The sequence below is a fragment of the Diorhabda carinulata genome, chromosome X, assembly GCF_026250575.1.
Source record: "Diorhabda carinulata isolate Delta chromosome X, icDioCari1.1, whole genome shotgun sequence".
NCBI lineage: Eukaryota > Metazoa > Arthropoda > Insecta > Coleoptera > Chrysomelidae > Diorhabda > Diorhabda carinulata.
In genome coordinates, this window is record NC_079472.1 from 53899221 (window position 1) to 53921415 (window position 22195).

General features: G+C 32.3%; 1 protein-coding gene across 2 annotated transcripts in view; it reads right to left on the minus strand.

Annotated features, from left to right (window-relative positions):
- The window catches only part of LOC130902002 (organic cation transporter protein-like), a 55783-nt gene that overhangs the window by 15693 nt on the left and 17895 nt on the right, over positions 1 to 22195 (minus strand). Inside the window, exons 1-2 of one of the 2 annotated variants that reach the window (XM_057813784.1) lie at positions 21223 to 21772; positions 911 to 1157 (exon numbers count right to left, since the gene is read on the minus strand). In XM_057813784.1, coding sequence (XP_057669767.1) covers positions 911 to 1157; positions 21223 to 21235 — 260 coding nt within the window. In that variant the 5' untranslated portion in view covers positions 21236 to 21772. Of the gene's footprint in view, positions 1 to 910; positions 1158 to 21222; positions 21773 to 22195 lie in introns of those variants that run through there. The other variant, XM_057813783.1, reaches the window with a different exon arrangement.

The window sequence follows — 22195 nt, forward strand, 5'->3', positions numbered from 1 at the left end:
CATCGATGAAGATTACAAATATGCAATCTGCAGGAAAGTCCACTCATTTTACTTTAAAAAGAAAATTCCTACCGTTGATAAAATTTTGGCGTCCTTTTTGAAAGATGGATGGCCACCAATCAGCAAAAATAAGCTTTGGCAAGTTCTACATGAACTAAATTTCTGTTGGGAAAAACAATTTAATTTAAAATAGGCGATATAAAATTTAAACAATTCATCCACTAGTTCTTCGGAATAAAATACATATATTGCAAATATGTACATACTTTAAATATGTTACAGGAAATATTTGTAGACTGTTGTATATAATAATATAGTAATGTGTAGTATATAAGTATGTATATAGTGTATATATTATAGTAATGTGTAGTTTAGTATATTTTGTATTTTTATTTTTCATACTTACATGTACATACTCGTATTTGTAAATAATTAAATAAATATAAATGTATATATTAAAGAGTAATAATAATAATATTTTATTAATTACGAGAAACTCATTGCAACGGCTATGATGGTAAGGGTCTTCTTTCTTTTGGGCAGATTCAGAGGTTGGTGTGGAAGTATTAAAATAGAGAGAGACATAAAGATATCCTTCAATTTTGAAATGAAAAGGATGGCCTTTCGGATTATCTAGGTAACCGCTTACATTTTAGTACGGTCAATTATGGAGAAAATATATCTCTGTCCAGTTACTTATTTATCATTTGCATGTTTAAATATTCCAAATTTTGAACGTAAATTACCGTACTAAAAATTTCAGGGTTTTGCATTTATAATGAGCATTTATTACTTCCAAATAGAGTTTAGTAATAAGATTTCATTACTCTTTTCTATATAAAAAAATTCTATATGAATAAATTATACAAACGTCTTGCAATGAATCACTAGATATATTTAATTTACTTACATATCGTAAATGTGACGAGAACATTTATTTGAACATACGTCTGTTTCATTATTGACACAGCTATAGCTCACGGGTGGCGCTAAAAATACTATACTAAGCTGGTGCCAAGCAACCCCAAATTTTACTAGGAATATTATGAAACATATCCATAATTGCCATTTTCCTAACATTCCTATACATTTTTGAATGATGTCTTCGTGTTGTTCTTGTGCATGTATCGAACTGCTTTTTTCTTTGCCATTTTGTACTGAAAAAATATTATTTTTAGTATAGTTGACCTAAAATCATAACGTATAGATTAAAGAATAAATATAAGACTACGTGAGGTGAATAGAAAGAAGCTTTCTTTTTGTACAGTCTAGAGCACCCGAGCGAGGCTATGTTCGTAGTCTTGGTTTAAAAATTTGGAAAGTATGGAACCAACAACAGTTTTCACAATACAGAGTAGAAGGGACTTTGCAGTAAATATACCCTAAAATTATTGCGAAATGCGGGGAAAAATGATATCGATTTTGATTTCAATTGGCTAATGGTTGTGCATTTTTTTGCATTGTAAATATCGAGCCCTTAAATGATTCTCAACGTGGAGTATGTTCCTAAGTGGATAGCCGTGCAACGATTTCTCTGAAATGCTTATGTGCGTACGAATAAGGCAAACGGATTCAAAGATGAATAAGGAAGGAAGAGTCAGAATTTTTAATCTTTTAAAGAAATCCCTGCAGTGAGTCCTGCTGCTTAGTTTGAAATTTAATCGCAACACACGTACCTCTGAAAGGAAGGGCATATCGGGGATGCGACTCAATAAGAGCATAATAATCTGTTGAGGAGTTGGACAAGTTCAGTTCTTTAGAAAGTGATCCCTGCGCAAAACAGGATGAACTTCATATATTAGATAAGGCGACAATATGTAATTCCCATTTGAAGGAATTGTCCACAACAAGCGCTAAGAATTTTACAAATTCAACGACACCAATGGTAGTGTTATTCAATAAAAAAGGCTGAAATATATTTTTATATGATAAAACTATGGTTTTAGAAACGTTGAGACAGACAAGATTAGAATCGCACCATGATTTAAGGGTGATTATGTCACTAGATATACGAGTAGTCCTATGAAGTGCAGTGAGATCGGGGTCCAAGAGAAACTAGTATCATCTGCAAATAGACATATTTTTTCCACCGAGGTCTAGATAGGCGATGTAGTTTATAAACAAAAGAAACAAAATAGGGCCTAGTACTGAGCCTTGGAGCACCCCACATTCTATTGGCTTGTGACTAAAATATTATGATTAACACAACCGAAAGCCTTAGTAAAATCACAAAAAGTTGTTGCAGTCGAGTGCTGGCTGTTTAGGCTAAAGTAGACATTATTTAGGAGATATTGATGGGTAGTAAGTATTTTATATTTAAACAGAAATGATAAAAACCTTTTTTTGACCAATCTTTCTATAATCTTAGATAACTTGGGAAAGAGTGCAATTGGGCGATAATTCGATCCTTGATTTTTATCTTCTCCTCTATGCAGCGGTATAATTATAGCCGTCTTAAGACAATTAAGAAAAGTGTCATTTTTAAATAAAGCGTTACTTAAAGTGGTAAGGTGATTTAATGTCCATCAGTTTACTGCCAGTGGACGTGGAATCTATCATTTTGAAATAAGAGTTGCCTGAAAGTTACCTGAAAAATTGTAACGCTGGATACTAAAATGTTCTTGGTTCTTTAAGAAGTTTTATTTCAAAATTTAATTCAATTTCAACCCTACGCCTGTCACAAACACTTCAAATGATAAGCAGTTCGTGACTCTGAGTTTAGATACGGAACAATTTCCAGGAACTGAATATGTTGGCCTGCGGAGTGAAAAGTTTGTTTCTACGATTGATACTTTTGATATTCTCCAAGAAAGGTTGTTGCTGTCGGAATGGTATAAAAACATTGAATCATTTCATACCTTTATAATCAAAACGAAAAGTGTGCAAATATTTTTTCAATATTTGCAGGGTATTTGTGAAAAGTTTTTGTGATAAATAGATTTGTCTAAGAAGAATAATAGAATGGCCACCCCGATCGTCTCACGTAACACCTCTACGTTTCCTTTTATGTTCATAAAACATTTCCTCCATAGAGGGAAGATTGGAGGGGAAAATAATAACTGTGTGTGAAAACTTCTGGCAGCAATAGTTTGGAAAATAAACGATCCTAGTTCGGAAATATAATAAAAAGAATCGAATGATCGCAAAACAGTTTTCATATAAAATATCTTCATGGTCAAGTTTACCAAACGTATTAAAAAAAGATCAGGTTTTCGTTAGTTTTTAGCAGATATTTCAAAAGCCCTTAAAAATAATAATCCGCACATCCCCAATTCCATTTGTTATTGTAGGAGTTGTATTCGTCCAAGCTTTAAAATAAGCGTGATGTGTTTTGTATATTTTCTATGAACGGAATAAAGAGGGTGGTATGTTTCCATATCAACCCTGTATATTATTGTTTTGAATCGATTTTATTTACAGACATCGAACTTTGAACACAATTTTTGAAAAGATAGTGAACTAAGATAAAAAAGTATTGAACAACCAAGGAAGTTCTCTAATTATACCAATTAATGAAACAGTTTACACATAGCAGTAAGAAAGATAAATAGTTTATTTCACAATTTCTTTGATTAGAACCCCAGATAACACAAGATATAACATATAGCATTCCCAATATGCAAAGAATATACAATCTCATATATATTTTGATAAAGACTTAATTCGAAATGTCAATTTAATCTATCTTTCAAAAATTATTAAAAAAACTAATTTTGAAACAGAAGAGACCTAAAATCAAGAAGATTTAGAAACATAAACATATCAAAAGGTCTAAGAAATAAGAAATTAAAGAAATTTATCTCATAGTTTATACTGAAATTTAAGTATAACATACCGGGTGTCCCAATAAGCATGGCTCTCGGCCATATCTCGGGAACCGTTTATAGTACAGCTTCGGGAAAAAAAATTTATAACAAAAGTGACCTCGAGAAAAACCTGGAAATTATTTACAGAATTGTAGGTCCATCGTCAGAGGACGTAATTAAATACCAAAAATTATAAAATGAATAATTTACAAATTTTGTCTGATTAAGATCATTTAAACTATGATTATCGTATTCTTCAAGAAATTCAGAGTACATTTGATTTCACAAACTTTAGTCTATCTCTTAAAATATGAGGGGGTGGAGAAGCGGGAAATTTATTATGAAAAAACGCCCCTAAGTCCAGTTCTACTTAACCGATCTATGCAAACTTAGTCTTTTTGAAAAGAGCTCCTTTCTACCAATGTAAGAGTTATAATTTCCTAGAGGGCGCTATTTATTTATTTTTTTAAATCTAGCTATCCTTGAAAAATGTTAAATGGGAACACGCAGTTTTAATTGAGGAATATAAAAGTAGACAAAATTAGCAACAGAATAGCGAAAACCACATGTCGATATCTTTTTCGTATTACGAGATATCCTAAGAAATGTGTAAATTTCAAGCACTTTCCTTTAAACATAAATTACTACGGATTCTAACATTTTTTGAATTCTCAAAATTGTTTTTCCTTGTTCTATTAATAATAGTTCCAATTATTATGTTAATTAAAATTAATATAATAAAATAAATAAAATTGCGTTATGGAAGTTAAAATGGAAATATAACTTGAGGTAAAGGTACTGCCTTCTGATATCTTTGCAACCTCAGCTATCTCACGCCATTTCAATTTAAGATTTGATATAACCAATTTGTGAACTTTTTGGATGTTTTATGGAGGAACCAATTTAATTGGACGACCAGAACGTTCACCATCACCGGTGTCTGTACTATCACGTTTAAATTCAGCAAATCAATAACAAATAGTTTTTTTCGATGAAGACGAGTCCGAAGAACACTTTTGAAGCCATTGCTGTATTGTATATTGTTGTATAAAATTTTTTCATGATAAATCAATACATGAAATTGTTTTGATTCCAGTTTTTTAAAAATAACAAAAGTAGTTTCACTTAAATAACTGTCATTTTTTTCTGATTAATTGAAATGTCATGAAATTTTACACTTAGACTTTCGAAAGTTGGTACTTCATAAACGTCATATGGATTTGACAATGGCAGGGCCATCTGTGTGTCAGGCACACGATTTATTGAGTGATGTAATATTACGAAAGCTGAGATATACATTTTCAACATAAAATTTACATAAGTTTTAGATGTAGGTATAATATTCAAATAAATGGAAAGAGGTGGAATTTTGCTATAAATATATACTTGTTTAATCATAAAATTTTCTTTGTTTAATATATACATGAATGGTCCCAGAAGTACCTGACCTGATCTAGAGATGGCGGTAGTTGCTCGAAAAATACCAATATATTAGAAAGTATATAATCTATACAGCTTATGTTTCGAGTTTGAAGACGCCACGTCATTTATTATTTGTTTAACAGCCATCAATAGTGGATGTTTTCAGTGATTTGTAAACATGGAAAAAATTAGTCATTGACCGTTATGCTCCTTCGTTATCAACAGTAAAATATTGGGTAGCAGAGTTTAAACGAAATGACGACTCCAGAAATGCTGGACGAAATCCACAAAGCGATCATTCAGTAGATCGTCGATTGAAAGTAGGCATTTCAAAAACTGCGATACATCACATATTATCTGAAACTTTGGACATGAGTAAGCTATGCGTAAAATGGGTGCCGCGCTTGCTCACAATGGAAAAAAAACAGCGTGGTGAAGATGTTTCCATCGAGTGTTTGGCAAAGCCGAATTTTTCCTACGTTTCCTAGCCATGTATGAAACGTGGGTCCATCACTTCATACTCAAAACAAAAGAACAACCAAAACAATGAACTGAAAAGGAAGAACCAGCTCCAAAGAAGGCAAAGATCGTTCCATCTGCAGGCAAGGTCATAGCTCCGGTTTTTTAAGATACGCGTGGGATAATTCTCTTAGACTATTTTGAAAAAGGTAAAACTATCAATGCGAGTATTATGCAAGCTTAGTGAAACGTTTCAGCCGAAGAAATCAAGCAAAAACGGCCGCATTTGGCCGTTTCATTAAGATAAAGTACCAGCGTTCACTACCTCATGCACCTTAACAGACAAATTCATTTGTTGCTGAGTAGCACCCAATTTATGTTTTCCTCGTGTGCTACGATTAAAAAACTCGATAATACTTTTAACTCTTCCTAAAAGAATTAGGAAAATGCAGTTTTCTCAAACTTTGCAAATATTGAGTTGCATAAAAATCTATTTTGTCAGTTCATTCCAAATGATGATAATCTAAATAAACTAACAAAGTTGAAAGAATGATCAAACTTTCGCTGCGTGTCACATTGAAACACATATAAATAAGTAACGGAAATTCCACAATTCCACATAAAAAAATTATAATGTAAACTTTGATTTACTACTGATTTATTTCTACTAATTTTCCAACAATAAAATTAAAAAGAGATTTTATTCTGGGTTTTTCCATTCTACTGACACAGAAATATTTTAATAATAAATAATAACGAAATGAAAAGTTATACTAATATATGAATTAGCAACAAAAACCTAATTTGGATTAGATTTTAATATCTATTTTTAAATACTTGCTACTTTATTGTAATTCAACCAAAGGATACTTACAAGTGAAAATAAAGCTACTACACAACACGAGAAGCTAAAAGGAACACCTATCACTTATTTTTTTCGTTTATTTACTTTTTATTTAAGTAAACTATATCAATTGAGATTCATAGATTATTCTAAAATTATTTGCACTACCAACATCATTTACTTTTAACAATAATTTCCCATGAATCAAGAGAATATTCTTGTGTAAGTCCCGAATCCAATCAAGCCACAAAGTAATGGGAAGGTGAAAAAAACTACCGAAATTTTGGACATTTTTGGTATATTCTCAACTTGTGTTCCACGAAAATTGTATGTTATGTTACTAGGAGTAGAAGGCTAAGATTATTGTCCAGATTCTTGCACTGTCGAGGCATTATTCACTGAATAGTTTCAACTTTACTTTCAGCTGGATTCATTAGCATGCCAAACGTATTCTTACTTAAATTATTTATTTATTTATTTTTGTTTGCTAGGCTTTAAAAATCTAATAGTACCTGCTTCTGCAACGATGACTATCCAAATACGCCAAACACCACTACAACTGTTGAACTTAATCAACCTTATCTTCTAAGAAAGTGTGTGGACGTCTAATTCATACCGGCGGCATCAGTAACTATTAAAGGCTGATGATGATAATCATTAAAGTATCATTGTCATTGAAATCAGCAAGTCTATGTTCTTCACAGTGGCATTGATTTGCAAACTTGTGGACTTGCTAGTCCTCCTGATCACCAGAAAATCACTCGTTTAAGTTATCTTCCTAGTAAAGCCTGGAAAAGATGAAAATGTGGCTGTTACGTATGAATCCAAAGAGTTTCCTTCGAAGAGTTTCGAGATTCGAAGATAATCCCTTATTAATTTTGGATACAATCAGCTAGTCTATATTCTTCACAGCTGCAGAAATCAGCGAGGATTTTAACTTAATAGTTCTCCCGATTATCAGATCACAGCTTGATTGAATTCTCTTCCTAACGGAGCCTGGAAAATGTGCTTTTACGTATCAATTCAAAGAGTTTTTCTGGTTTAGAGAACATTTTCTCAACATTTCGAAATAGAAACATTAGCAATTTACATTAATTCATCAACACGCTGTATATTAGAAGATATTGATAATACATCTTAATTAGATAAGCTCTTTGTTCTTCGTCTTGTTTATAAATATTAAATTATCAACTTTGTGTAATAATGACCTGTTTACACTATAGTCATTTAAATATAATAATTCACAAATACAAATATACTAGGATATATTGGAAAATTCTTACCCTACTATAGAACCAAACAAAATTTCAATGTATTCACGTGTTCACGGAAGAAGAGGTTTTTAGCGATTTTAGAGATTTTACCAATTCATGTGGTACTTTACGTCACTACATTGGAGACGAATTTACCTTTATGCATGACAATGCAAGGCCGCACACCACCAGAAGCGTGCAAGAATACATTGCAGAAGTTGGATTTCGGATTATGGAGTGGCCAGCATATGAGAATATATTGAAAAATTCTTAGCCTACTACCAAACAAAATTTCTATGTCAAAATATTTTATTACTCAACATATTCTCCTTTTAATTAGATACATTTATTACAGCGAACCTGTAACGTCTCTAGACCTTTCAAAAAAAATGTTTCTTCTTGCTCTGCGAACCAGACCTCTGCAGCTTTTATTACCTCCTCGTTGGAAGAAAATTTAAGACCTTTTAAACCTTTTTTTTTTCAGTTGAGGAAAGACATAATAGTCGGACGGAGCCAAATCTGGTGAATGAGGGGTGTGCTCTAGTAATTCAAACCCTCAATCACGAAATTTTTGCATGGCAACATGAGATTTGTGTGCAGGAGCGTTGTACTGCAAAAACAAAACACCTGTGGATAGCTTTCCGCGTCTTTTCTCTTTAATTTTTTTCCGTAGAGTGGTCAGTAATGTCGAATAGTAATTTCCAGTTATTGTTCTACCCTTATCCAAAAAATCGATCATGATTACCCTATGGTAATCCCAAAAAACTGCCGCAAAAACTTTTCCAGCAGATTTTTGAACACGGAACTTCTTAGGTCTTGGAGAACCAGAGTGTCGCCATTCCATCGATTGTTGCTTTGTTTCTGGATCGTAGAAATGTACCCAAGTCTCATCCATAGTAACAATTCGGTTTAAAAAGTCTAAATCGTTTTCAAATCGAACGCGATGCTTCTAACCTTACACGCTTATCGTCAACATTCAAACATTTGAGGATCCATTTTGCAGCAATTTTTCTCATGTCCCCGTGATTATTTACCGTGGTCCCCCATCGGGAAGTATTTGGGTAAATAACACTGACAGCTTTCAAAGTCTGTGAAAATTTTGACAAAAATGTATATAGGGTGTTCAGAAAATGGTGCCAAATTTTGCTATCTAAAAACTTCGAAAACTTTTTAAATAGTAACCCCTATTTTTCTTTTTACCATTGGATTCTACGCTTTAAATTAAGGGGACTTCGTTATAAATTCATATATCTTAAATTAACGGTTCTTGTAGAAACTTGAAAAAATTTTCATGGTTTTTAATTGTAACATGCCGATGGTGAACAACGAATAATAAAAGTTGACGTATCAAAAATTAAATTTGCAATTGTTTGTTTGTTGATATGATAGCTTTTTTGCCACTCCAGACAACCGACAATTAAAAACCATGAAAATTTAAATTTGATATATATAGATTTACTAACGAAGTCCCCTTAATTTAAAGCATAGAATTGAATGGTAAAGAGAAAAAGGGGGTTTCCATTTGAAAAAATTAAGTTTTTAGATAGCACCATTTTCTGAACACCCTATATAAATTTTTGTCAAGGTTTTCAGAGATTTTGAAAGCTGTAAGTGTTATTTGTCCAAATCCCAAAAATATAAGACCTGACTCACTTAAACTAAGAAATATAATTTTTCTAGCGGAGGGCTGCACGTGTCCAAAAATTTTGAAATTGTGAAATAATTAAAAAATGGTGGACTTTGGGCATACAATGCCTCGTATAAAATCATATTGAAATTTTGCGTAGACCTCAAAAATTTCATAAAAACTATAGCATTCCTTTAAAAATAAGTTTGGGTCCACTTCCGGTATAACCTGAAGTTTCAGAAAACTTAAACTATTTTAGCTGCAACGAGCATTTCGGAAAACCCATGCAAGCAAATTTTTCAAAACACTAGTCCTAGTACTTTCCCATAGGTATATCGATTCAGCTCGTCGTGAAGGACCCTGTACATAAATATAAATGTTTAATAATTATTATTAAAACAACTAAAATCTATAACGCAACCGAATTATTATGTCCTAATAAACTAGAAGATCCTTTTTCTGTTTTCTAATTCGGTGTCTTCTTTCGGTATATCTCTATTTGCTTAGGGTAAGAATGGGGTCACTTAAGCTTTGATCCATTTTTCAATTTATTTTAGGGACTTGTGGCATATGTAATCATTTATTTATAAAGCCTATATAGTAGACTTCTTCTTCTTCAGGTGCCATCTCCATTTAATGAAGGTGGGAGACAATTAATTTCGGCATACTTATTTCGGTCCTGTGTGGTGCGAATTAAAGATGATGACCATACCAGCCCAATCGAGTATGTTTTTTAATTTTTTAACCATGAAAGTTGTCTGCAACCAGGTCCACGTTTCCTTCGATTTTTTTTTTCTATTACTAATTTCAGTATATAATACTTGTTGTTACGGTATATGAGGTCCAGATAAGCGGCCTTTCTCCACTTTATTATTGTAAGTAACTCTCTTTCCTTTCAATGATATTTTTAGTAGTCTACGGAAGATCCACATTTCAAAATCCTCGAGTCTGTTCATGGTATCCACCTTTAATGTCCATGTTTCCGCTCCATACAAGAGAACTGAGTGCACGTACGCCTTTACAAAACTATATCTTAAGTTTAAGTTCAATGTTGCGATACATAATAGGTTTTTCACCTTAAAGAATATGACTCTAGCTTCTTCTATATTTGATTTTACTTCGACGTCACGGTCTACATTTATTTAAATTTCTCAACTTTCTCTATTGAGGTGTCATAGTGGAATAAAGATATACAATGCGGTCCATATGTATGGAATAAATTCAATTCTAGCGTTATTATGTACTTAATGAAAAAATCTTAAACAGGTCGATTTTTATTCTTAAATTGACAATTTACAGTATGAAAATATTATCCCCCTCCCTCGTCCTCTCGAAAATTATAAAGGGGTCGTGTGGCTCCTATTCAGCAATATTATAAGTTTTTTTGAAGTTGGTGCAATCATAATGAGAAGATTAATTTTCAAGAAATAAAATTTTGATAATGTCTGACCACCATTCACTTCTTGACAATAACAGAGGTGATTTTGGAATTCTCGTTAGTACAACATTTTGTATGACCTCAAGGGCTATTTTGTTAATTTCTTCCGTTATCTTAACTTTTAAATCAGCAATATTGTGTGGTCTATTGAAATATACTCTAGAAATAATCAGGTAGTTTCGTATCTGTTCTACTAAATATCAGGAAAAAATCTTTGACGATACGAAAATATTAGTCAAAAATCCAAATAAACAATTAATATGAACTAAAAGTCGGCAATATAATATTTGGGCTCGTATTGAATTTAATTAGGGTTCATTTGTCGGAGACTCAAAGAATAGACATTTTAATTATGATTGCTTTTGATAATAAAGCGAGAACTCAACACGTTTGGCAGTGTACAATTAGCAAAATTAAAAAAAGTTTCGTGAAACTGAACATGTAAAAAATATTGAAAAACCAGGTAGAAATGTTCTAATGAAGAAAAGTTAGATGTACATCTAGAGATTGAGGCATAAGAAAACTCGCCTTCGACAATGATGTAAGTAAATCATCTATTATGAGAGTTTTGCATAATGAAAATAGGACCCTTACAAAGTTCAGTTAGTTTAGGAGTTAAAAGAAGATGATTCTGATAGAGGGCAAGACTTCTGTGAATTAATGATGAACAGAATAAACATAGTTCATAAACGGAACGGTTAACAAACAGAACGGTAGATATTGTAGCAGAGAAAATCCTCACTGGATATGTGAGGCTCTCACTCAATTTGGGCTGGTATCATTAACAATAAAATTATTGGCCCTTATTTTTTTGAAGGCACAGTTTTTTGACTAACTTCTTAGTTTCTATATTACAAAGACTTTTTCATGATGTCAATCATCCAAAAGAAATAAAGCTATCTATTTAATATCAACAAGACGGAGTCCACCGCATTTTGCACGTACAGTTAGAAATTATTTAAACGAGGTTTTTCCCAATAGGAAGATGTGGAACGATCGAATGGTCGGCTAGATCCCTCTATTTGACTCTTCTCGATCACTTACCCCTGAGGTCATACAAGAATTCCAAAATAACCTCGGTTATTGTCAAGAAGTGAATGGTGGTTATTCAATTTAATTGTAAATTACATTGAAAAATACATTCTAAATATTATGCGGCATTATCTTCATTCTACGTAAAGTTTTGTGATAAAAACATTATCAAGATTTTGCATCTTAAAAATTAATTTTCTCAGTTACGATTGCACTAAATTTAATAAACTTTGTATTACTAAACAGAGGACTAAAATCCCTTTACACCAAGGTTTCATACGACCCCCTTTATTGTTTAAAATTTTAGAGAGAAGCCTTATAATTCAGAAGGGGTGCTGCAGGGGGATAATATTTTCATACTGTAAATTGTCAATTTAAGAATAAAAATCGATCTGTTACAGGTTTCTTTTGCATAGTACATAACGCTGAATTTATCCCATACATATTAATTTGAATATAAATAATTTCCTTGTAATTATCAGGAACAACGAGGATCCCTGATTATTTTATGTCAAATATGTATTTTTTTATAAAAAAGACGATAGAGAATCACATGTATGTTGTTAATTTTTGAAATATTTCGAGTTTTGTCTTCAATATTTATTTATATATTTATCAAAATATCTTCAACACAAATATTTTTCCCCTTTTACCTTTTTAGGTGTCCATGATTATTCAATTTTACAAAATTTCCATAGTTTTCTCCTCTGTTATCATACTGAACGTAACAATTGTTTTTGTCTTCAGTTCTATAATTTTCATCCTCTATTGCATGATTTCTGTCTGCATTTCCATGTTTTCAAAAATTCTATTTCCTGTTTCCATAATTTCTATTTCCATTTCATTCATAATTGTCTCTTCGAAAGAACGCACTTTCCTGTATCTCCTTTTCCAATTTCTCCATTTCTATTTCTCACACTCCTTTTCATTAACATTAAATAACTCAATAATTTGTCCATCATTTTCATATTATAGAGTGCGATGATTTCGAACACCATTGCATTATATATAAACAGATAAACTATTAAGTTATAAATTACCGCACGAAGTAATAAAAATAAAAGAGTTTGAAGGTTGAGATTTAAATTTGAAATGTCCGCCGAAAACTTAACGAGACTGATATAATTTCGTTCTGGGTTAGCATCTGCAATGAGTTGATAAATGATATATCTGAACCTAGATTATAGTTAACAGAAATCACTCAAATAATTCATTTTATGTATGTTGTTACTATCATACGCTTTTCTGTGGCATCTTCGTGAATACATTTAATTACTAGAAATTATTTGCTTTGTATTAGTTGGGGGGTGAGGATGTTTCAACTTTAATAAATTTATGTCCTTGAGATTTTACTTTTCCTAGTTTTATCTGTGTAACAGAGTCATAACTTCCTTCTTGTTTATGGCAAATATTTTCAAATTTTATCGCAAGTACGCAACTAATTAAACAATATTTTGTTTAAGTTTATAGTTAGATACGGTCTAATGTTTTTATTTGAATTTGTAAATAAAACATCGAGTGGCCTAGATAGTCGATTTATTAAAAAACATTGCAAATATGATTGATATTTAAAAATAGGTAACTATGAAATACTCTACAAGATCAATTTGTATACCTGGTGGCGTGGCAGCACTACTTCAGTGTCTTTGAGATAACTTATTCAACTTTGTTTAACGAAAACAGATTTTCTATGTCTGTCTTTCAAGCAGAAACAAAGCAATTTACCTGAACGTTAAACTCCCGCATTGGTAAATGGACTGTGTTCCTCTATGGCATCCTTTATGTACTCTAACTACCAATAACAATAGAAGTGTTAACGATATAGAAAATCTTGAATACTTGATGGTTATTTTCAAGTAATATAAAATCAATTTTTAATAATACTACAATTTTGATTATTCATATTTGAATGATTATTTAATTTTATAATCTGAACCACTTAGAAGTAATTTGTTTCGTATTGTCTACTTCAATGAGATGGTCTAATAGAGTGAAGTATATAAACGACCTCCTGGAAAAATACAAGGGTAACGCTATATGAGGGTTATCTGAAAAGGCTCCAACCTAATAAAGAAACAAGACATTTTTTCTATAATAATTTTCATTTTTCAACATGATCCAATTTTCCCAACAATACTTTAACCCTATCGTCTTTTTTTTCAAAATAAGCGTTTATGTTTACGGCCGTTTGCATCTGGGCAGAGATTATACTTTCATGCATGCCCCTTACTGCCACTACTAGATCATCCGCGTAGTCTTAAATTGTAAATCCAGCGCTGCTAAGTCTAATGAGGATTTTGTCCACTACCAATGATCACAATAGAGGTGATAAGACTCCGTCTTGCGGATAGCCTTTTCCTGTAGTAGCAGTGGAAGTGTTTATTTCCGCCGTTGCTATACGATGTTGTAGCAGCTCCTCGGTTCATTTTAGAAGGGGGATTTCCTATTCTTCTAACGCCGTTTTAATAGACTTCTATATCTCCAACTTCTAATTCATTTGAAAAGTTTTCTACTTTTAAGGAAGCTCCCGCGCGAAATGTCAGGAAACAAGATATATATTTTTTGATAGAGTAGAGTATGAAGAATCCAACGGTACCCTTCTTTATTTGTTTTATCGATGAAAATCTGAAAGAATTTGAGTTTCAAAGTTCGCTTCTTTAACATGAGCTATTATGGGAGTCACAGTTAGATTCTTCGATTACAAATTAAATCTGAATGGCCGCGATATATGGAAATATAGATTTGATTGGTAAGAAATAAATCTTTCTAATGGTGCCAGTCGTTATAGCGATTAGCGAACAAAAATAAGAGTTATTAGCTAACCTAACCTAACTTAGCTAAAAATTGTTATAATTCAATGCATATCCAGTAACTTAGCGGAAATTAGGAAAACAGTCATATTGTTTCTGTCACTCAAGGAAAGTGCGCGTAATTCAATGACATTTTTTTGGAGTTTCTCTTTTATTATGGCTCATTATGTGTAACAATAGTCGACGTTTAAGTCTGTTTTGGCTGTTTTGGAAAAATCAAATGAGAGACTATTTATTTTTAATAAAATGTTAACGTTCAATTTAGCAGCTTTTATCCATTGGTCATGTTAATTATTAATTAATTTAGAATCAATAAATTTTAATGTCAATATGACTAGTTTTTTAGACGCAAGAGCCTCCTTAAGAGCCGATGATATTACAATAATTTCATAAATTCCAAATAACCGCTTTCCATCTTATATAACTTTTACTAAGCTACATTTTCGTTAACAAGAACTTGAAATTTTTGTCATCATCAAATATTATTTAACGAACTCAAATTGTGGAAATCGCTCTCAATAACATGTCAGATTATTTTGGAAACATACTCATTTTATTTGTAACCATTAATGTAAAAATATCTCATTTCACGTGTTCAACAACTGTAATTAATTATTCGGATAAGTTTTTTAAAATAATTTATCAACTTGTTGTATAGGTTTAAAATTAAAATTGCTAATGATTATTTGAATCAATGTGGAATATTATTTTTTCAAAATAACTATCAAATAAAACCATAAAAATATATAATAATTAACATATTGCTTGCTTAAAATTCAAAATCATTTAATATGAGCTGTTTATGTGAATATTTTCATTATTTTCTAGTAGATTCTAGGTTGCATAATTGACACGACTACACAGGTAGAAGACTATCCGCATATGCAGCGCCCAACAGATGCATTTAGGCAGAATCTACAATTGATTAGCAATAGGCTATAAATTAAGGTCTCTTATTGGTTGTTGCTAATCGCTGGTACGTTTTCTACAAACATTGCTAATCGCGGGTAGATTTTGTCTCCTTGAGAATACTATGCGCACTATTGCCAATAGGATGTAGAATTTGCCTTGACGTTGTTAATCAGCGGTATGTTTTGTCTACACACATTTTATTGCATCATCTTGTTTTGTGAGTCGTGCATTTCTTTTTTATTTTTCGCGTGGTGTAGTCAGTGTCTCTTGATTATTATTATACATTCCAATATGAATACTGATTTGAAATTTGAAAGAAAAGATATGAAACGACTATAAAACGTTGGGTGTTTCTTTGCACATTAAGGAGGATTCATTTATTGTGATAATAATAACACCAATAATGCGAAAAGCCCACAAGTTACCATGTACAAAAGACATTATTTTTATTGACAGTACATCTTCATGCGACGCTGCGAATCACGTCATAACATTTGTTTTAACAGTGACGTCTGCTGGAGCAGTACCTTGGAAGTTTTCAAAACACAAAATCAAACATCTTCTGATTATATATCTGGGTTAAGTGGTATAAAAGAAACCCTTGGAGCCAATGCTTTTGGCGGTGTCTGTCCAAAATCCATAATGACAGACAATAGTGAAGCAGAAAGACAAGGTCTCCGTGTAATATTTCCTTCAGCAAACTTTTATTCTGCACTTTTCATGTTTCACAATCCATCTGGAGATGCACATGTGCAAGTAGAATCTTCGGAAAACTCTGTAAGCATCAGGCTGCTGTGTTTTCTTTTTATACTGATCCTATAGCAATTGAGGCTAATGATAGATTCTCGATGGCAGTTTTGGCATTAGGTGATAACGCCAAGGGAAGGATTTTTATTCACTCTTTGTTGAAAGTAAGTCCACCAGCTGCTCAAATAATCCAAATTTAAATGAAATAGCTTCAAATTATGAAAATTATGATGCTATAAATGAAAATACTGAAATACTGTCAGTCCCAGAAAGCAAAAAGGCTAATGATAATGAGTTTGAGCATTTCCTATATGCACTACAAGAACAGCATACTAAGTTTTGGTACATATAAAGTACTTTTGAGCAGATGTTTAAAAAGGCTGGATAAAGCTAAAACAAAAAATAGATGGGATCCATTTTTAAGTACGTGCGGTAGTACCTTTGGCCTACGTAATCGAACTGGTGCTTCAATAAGAGTTCAGCCGACGTCCATCTTCAGAAGGAAACCAGATGTAACTAGAGGTAGTAAGCGTCCACCTGCAGGTCGACCAGCAACTGGTAAAAAACACACTCAAAAAGAAAAAGAAATCTCGCTTTCGATGTATATAAAAATGTACCAAATGCGAAGTCGCACTAAACATAAAAATTTTACTGTAATAATTTAAAATGTATAAATAATAAAATAATACAGCCAGTATTAATACTTTTACTATATATTTCCTTTTCTATTAGCAAGCTCATGAATGAACGTGCACATGTTCAGATAAAACATACCTAACCAACGATTAGCAACAACCAATAAGAGACCTTAATTTATAGCCTATTACTAATCAATGGTAGATTCTGCCTAAATGCCTACCGGATTGTATCAGCCAAAGGAATAGGGGTAGTCGCAGTCCTATGGAGCTGCAAGTAAAATAGAGAAAAAACAGGTATGACGGAGTGTCGAAAGCTGATGTAAGGACAAATCTTATTCAGAGATAGCAAGTGAAATGGGACAACAGAACATATGGATGGACCTACCGACTCAATCCTATTATAGAAATCTGGGTGAACAGGAAGCATGGAGAAACTAACTACTTCTTAACACAAGCACTCACATGCCTTGGATGCTTTCGCTGGTACCTTTATACCAGGTGGAGATCGGATACTCCTAAATGTATCTACTGCAGTGAAGAAGACGATGCCGAGCGTACACTGTCCACTGCTCCAGATGGGAAGAAGTAAGAAACTTGTATACCCAGAAACGTGAACGAAGTTTCAATATTGTCAACATTATGATAATTACACGTAGTTCTTGACAAATTTGTTGTTAAGAAAAGTATAGTAAATGATTACAATAAAGAAAAACGTATGAATATTAGTGATAATCCCTTATTGTGCTAGTAAGTGAATGAAAATACAAAATTCCAGCCCCTGCAATCAATTGCTCACCAATATTTGTCTTATCCATCAGACTCGGTTGTTTACAAACAACTTTTTAGTGGCGCTGGCCTAATCTACGATTGATTAAGAAATAGATTGGGCAGAGACAAAGCTTCAAAGCTTTTGTTCGTGAAGTATAATACACGAGTCAATCTATGGTGCAGACAATTAAAAAAAATGAGCAAGCAAGTAAAAGATATCGAGTAATCGTGTAATGAGGTTTTCCTTTGACTAGCAATACATTCAAGTATATCAGTGTCAGTCATATGCTGGAAATCGAGGCATGAATAAAGCAAAAGTAAGCTCCTATTTTGAAATGTTTGAAAGAACTCTAAATGAGAATTACTTAATATATAAACTAGGTCATATTTATAACATGGTCGAATTTGGGATGTAATTAAATATTGTACCAGGTCATATTTTGATTGAAAAAGTTCCTACGTCAACCTCCACATAAAAACGAGATCACGATAATTGGTTGTTGTAATGCTGCAGGTAATTTTATGTCTCCCGCGTGCTTTACGAAAGGACAAAGAAAAAACCTCAATTAGAAGACTGCCTTCAGGCTCATTGATTTATATGCCCAAAAATCGGCCTACATAATAAATGAAATCCAATTTTTTGCCTCGAAAACCATATTGCAAATTACTTATTTTGCTGAACGGTCATTCTGAACACTGTAATTCAATTAAAATGCTAGAGTCATAATTTTACTGTCGATGCTATCAAACATATTCCATCATCTTCAGCCACTGGAGTGTTCGCAAACATCTTTATGGACGCGTCATTAACAATTCTCAACAAGTTTTTTACAAAGTTTCTGTTGCTGTTTTCAAGTCTTAAAACTCCCAGCTCTCAGCTCCCAGTGCACCGTCTAAAAGACAAAAATTTGGCTTCTTATTAAACCAAGCCTGGGGAAAATCAGCGACAAGTGGAAATGCAATATCAGGAATATAAGCAGCAGGAGTTTTCTCGCTAAATCTAGGAGTCATCTCGGAATTTGCTTTTAGTGAAAACATTGAGTAACCTATTTAGTATTAAGTACATCCAGTCAGACGGTGGACCAACCAACACTTACAAGTGTCCTGAACGAAGTATCTCCACTGTAAAATTAAATCAAGTCCGCAAACAAGCCAAACAACTAAGCATTCTTTTGATATCTGAAGAATATTGAAAGACAGAAAAGAAAAAAAAATAAAGAAAAGTAAAAAATAAAGGAAGATTTTAAGACTGATAGACTTAAGCAAAAATCAACTCCTAGGAAACGGAAGGTAATACGTAGGTTGTCTAATAGCAGTTGCGATGAAATTACCATCATTTTGAACAATGCTTCTGAAAGTGAAACTGGAAACAGAGAAAAACATAACTGCAGAGTTTATGGTGATAAGACATAACTAATCGAATATTGAATACAGTCCTCTGAGTGCATGAAAATTGCACCGAGTTTGAGGACATGTGTTCTTACTGCAGTAATAAAAAAAACGAGTTGAAAGATCTGAAAGGACAAAGGGAAAGTACTCACCATATCTTCCAGACCACTATGGCCATCACTCCCGGATATCCTGGAACAGATGGCTAGTCCCAGTTTTATTTAAAGTGTTAAAATTATATATTTTTAATTCATTAAAGTGATTTATCGTTGGTTTTTGATTTAAGTTCAATTTTTCATATAAATTCAATGTTTTATTCAATAGAGTCTTAAAGTTAATCTCCCCCGGAATGATCCTATATGAAATATTTCGAAAAATTCCTTTATTATTCTATTTGACAATGTGTAAAGATTTTTTATTGTACTCGTAGGTATAGTATACTGCTCTTTTGATAGCTTGCTCGAAGAATCTGTAGTTGTCATTCCATGCCAAGTCTATCGTAACAGTATAAAAATGATCAAATTTAACCTCATATAGTAAATAGAGTGCGATCGCAAACATCTTTATGCACGGGTCTCAACAAGCTTTACACGAAGTTTCAGCTTATTATTTAGATAAATTTTATTATGGTAGAGCTGGAACGAACATCCAGTCAAGTTGTCTTGAGAAATGTCTTAAATTGAGTGTCGCGCTGTTAAAACATTTCTGATTAAAGAAGTATTAACACCAACACAGAGAAAAAACATAATGGAGGCTATTTACAGTGACTTGTGCTAATCATTTTCATAAGAAGATGACCCACGAGCGAGAGGTCCTATGACGGTGACTATTCCACAAAATATTAAATTGGTGGAAATTCTCTGCGCAGTGCAAAAGCAGCGTCGAGTAGATTGTTGTGAGCAATTTTTAAAGCTTTGCCGCGAGGATCAAGAAAGGATAATACAATCAATTGTAACGGGTGATGAAACTATGGTCTTTTGCTATTTTTCGTTATCCAAAAGAGAGTCAAAAAAAGTGCCGAAAAAGCAAAAGTCACGGAAAGAACCAAAAAAGTAATAGCTACAATATTTTGGAACTAAAAAGGTATCCTTTTGATTGACTTTAAGGAATCAAATACAACCGTGATCGTGCCATATTTCTAAGGCATGTGCGTCAAAAGTTTATCGAAAACAGGCGCAGCAAAACCAGCCGAGATAAGCGCTAGCTTCATGATAAAGCTCCAGTCCACTCTGCTTTGATTTCCAAGGCAACTATACACGAATATGGCTTCACAGAGATTGGGCACCTACCATATAACCGATATCTCGATCTATCCGAATATTTTTTGTTGGCAAAGCTAAAGGCTTAGGGGTAAAAGATTTAACAGCAACGAGAAAATTTAACAAGAATATGTAGAAATAAATCAAAGTTACTGACCTTTCTTCCTATGTTATGCTAAGAGCTCATGGACCGCTCTACGTATATCTTAATCCACAAAATTTTTCTGTAGTTTAAACAGAAAACTTAGAAAAATAGAATGCGTGATATTATTTATGAGATTCCATGTAATAATTGTGATGTCTACATAGGACAGATATCTCACCATATAGAAAATAGATTTATAAGTCATCAATACAATAAAAAAATAAAACTGCTTCGGGAAACCATTAATAAGCAAACATTTTTCATTACAAATTCGAAACAGTCTTTTATGACGTCGGATTTATACTTTGTGTTCTCTTCCATCCATTTTTTCATGTTTCTCTGTCCCTAGTAAGTAATTTCGTTTTTTCTAGAGTTTTCTTTTTATTTCCACCCACCTATATATCTGTTTGGTCCATTGTTTTCTTGTTCTTCTTCTTTGCGTTTTTTTAACAAACCTATTGTTTTCGTTTTTGTTTGTTTCGTTAAATTAGACTCAAATAGAAAAAAAAATGGATATGAACCATTTTAGAAAACGTAAATAAAACGAGGAATCTATTAATTATAAAAAACCTGACCTATTCATTCGAAATGTATAATTATATTTTATAAATAATACTGTAATTATAAATAATTTAATATAACTTGTTCAAGAAAATGAAAACTAAATACTCACTTGAATCTGACATGATTTAATAAATCAGTATTGCACTGGACATAAAACAAGTAATTCAGAAAAACAAACTGGTCGTGATCACTACAGAAATAAAACAAGTTGAAATATGAAGTTCTTGTACTAAATAAAACTTTGTACGTTATGTGAAAACAAAACTGAAAATAAAATAATTGATATTCACGTTAACGTACGTAAAACTGTTCGGTTAATCCCTTTTTGAAGGTTCTCTTAATCTAAACGCGATTCAACGTCGTACGTCACAGTCGAAGAGATTGTTTAATGTAATGTTGAAAATAATTGGATTCATGCTGTATTTACCTAGACACTACTCTTGTTTATGATGATTTGGATTGGGGCAGAGGAAAAAGCGGGGTGTTTTTAAATGACAAGAAACTAGACGTACGTGGTAAATATTTATTGATTGTACAATCTAAGACACTTACTGAAGAATTATATTTAATGTGGAATTTCCGTTACCGGTTTTTTAGCTAGATGTGAAACAATCATATTTTATGTTGACAAGTAAAGTACCTATTTAATTTTCAAGTTGAGGGCCAGAAAATACAAGATGTAAGAAAAAAATACTTCATTTCAAAGGCTGTTTAGCTACCTTCACAAAAATACTAGTGGCTTGACTTTCTTTAGAAATTCGTTAGAGATCTAACGAAAACAAGTTTTAAACATCAACAGTACTTTGGAATATTATTTAAGCGAATTAATATTAATGAAACTAAAGTTGTTTTACATAAATGTATATATTAAAATGATTTTTATTTCTAATATCCAATCAAATAAAGAAAAGCTTAATTTATTAAAAAGAATTTAATTTACAACACCAAGTACTTTATGTAAGCGTGTCGGTCAGAGATGGTCAACCTCTGACCCACGAATATACTCCAGCCTAAGACTATACATATTTTTTTAAATTATTCGTCAGATCAAAAAAATATGCTGTTTGAAAGACAATTTAATT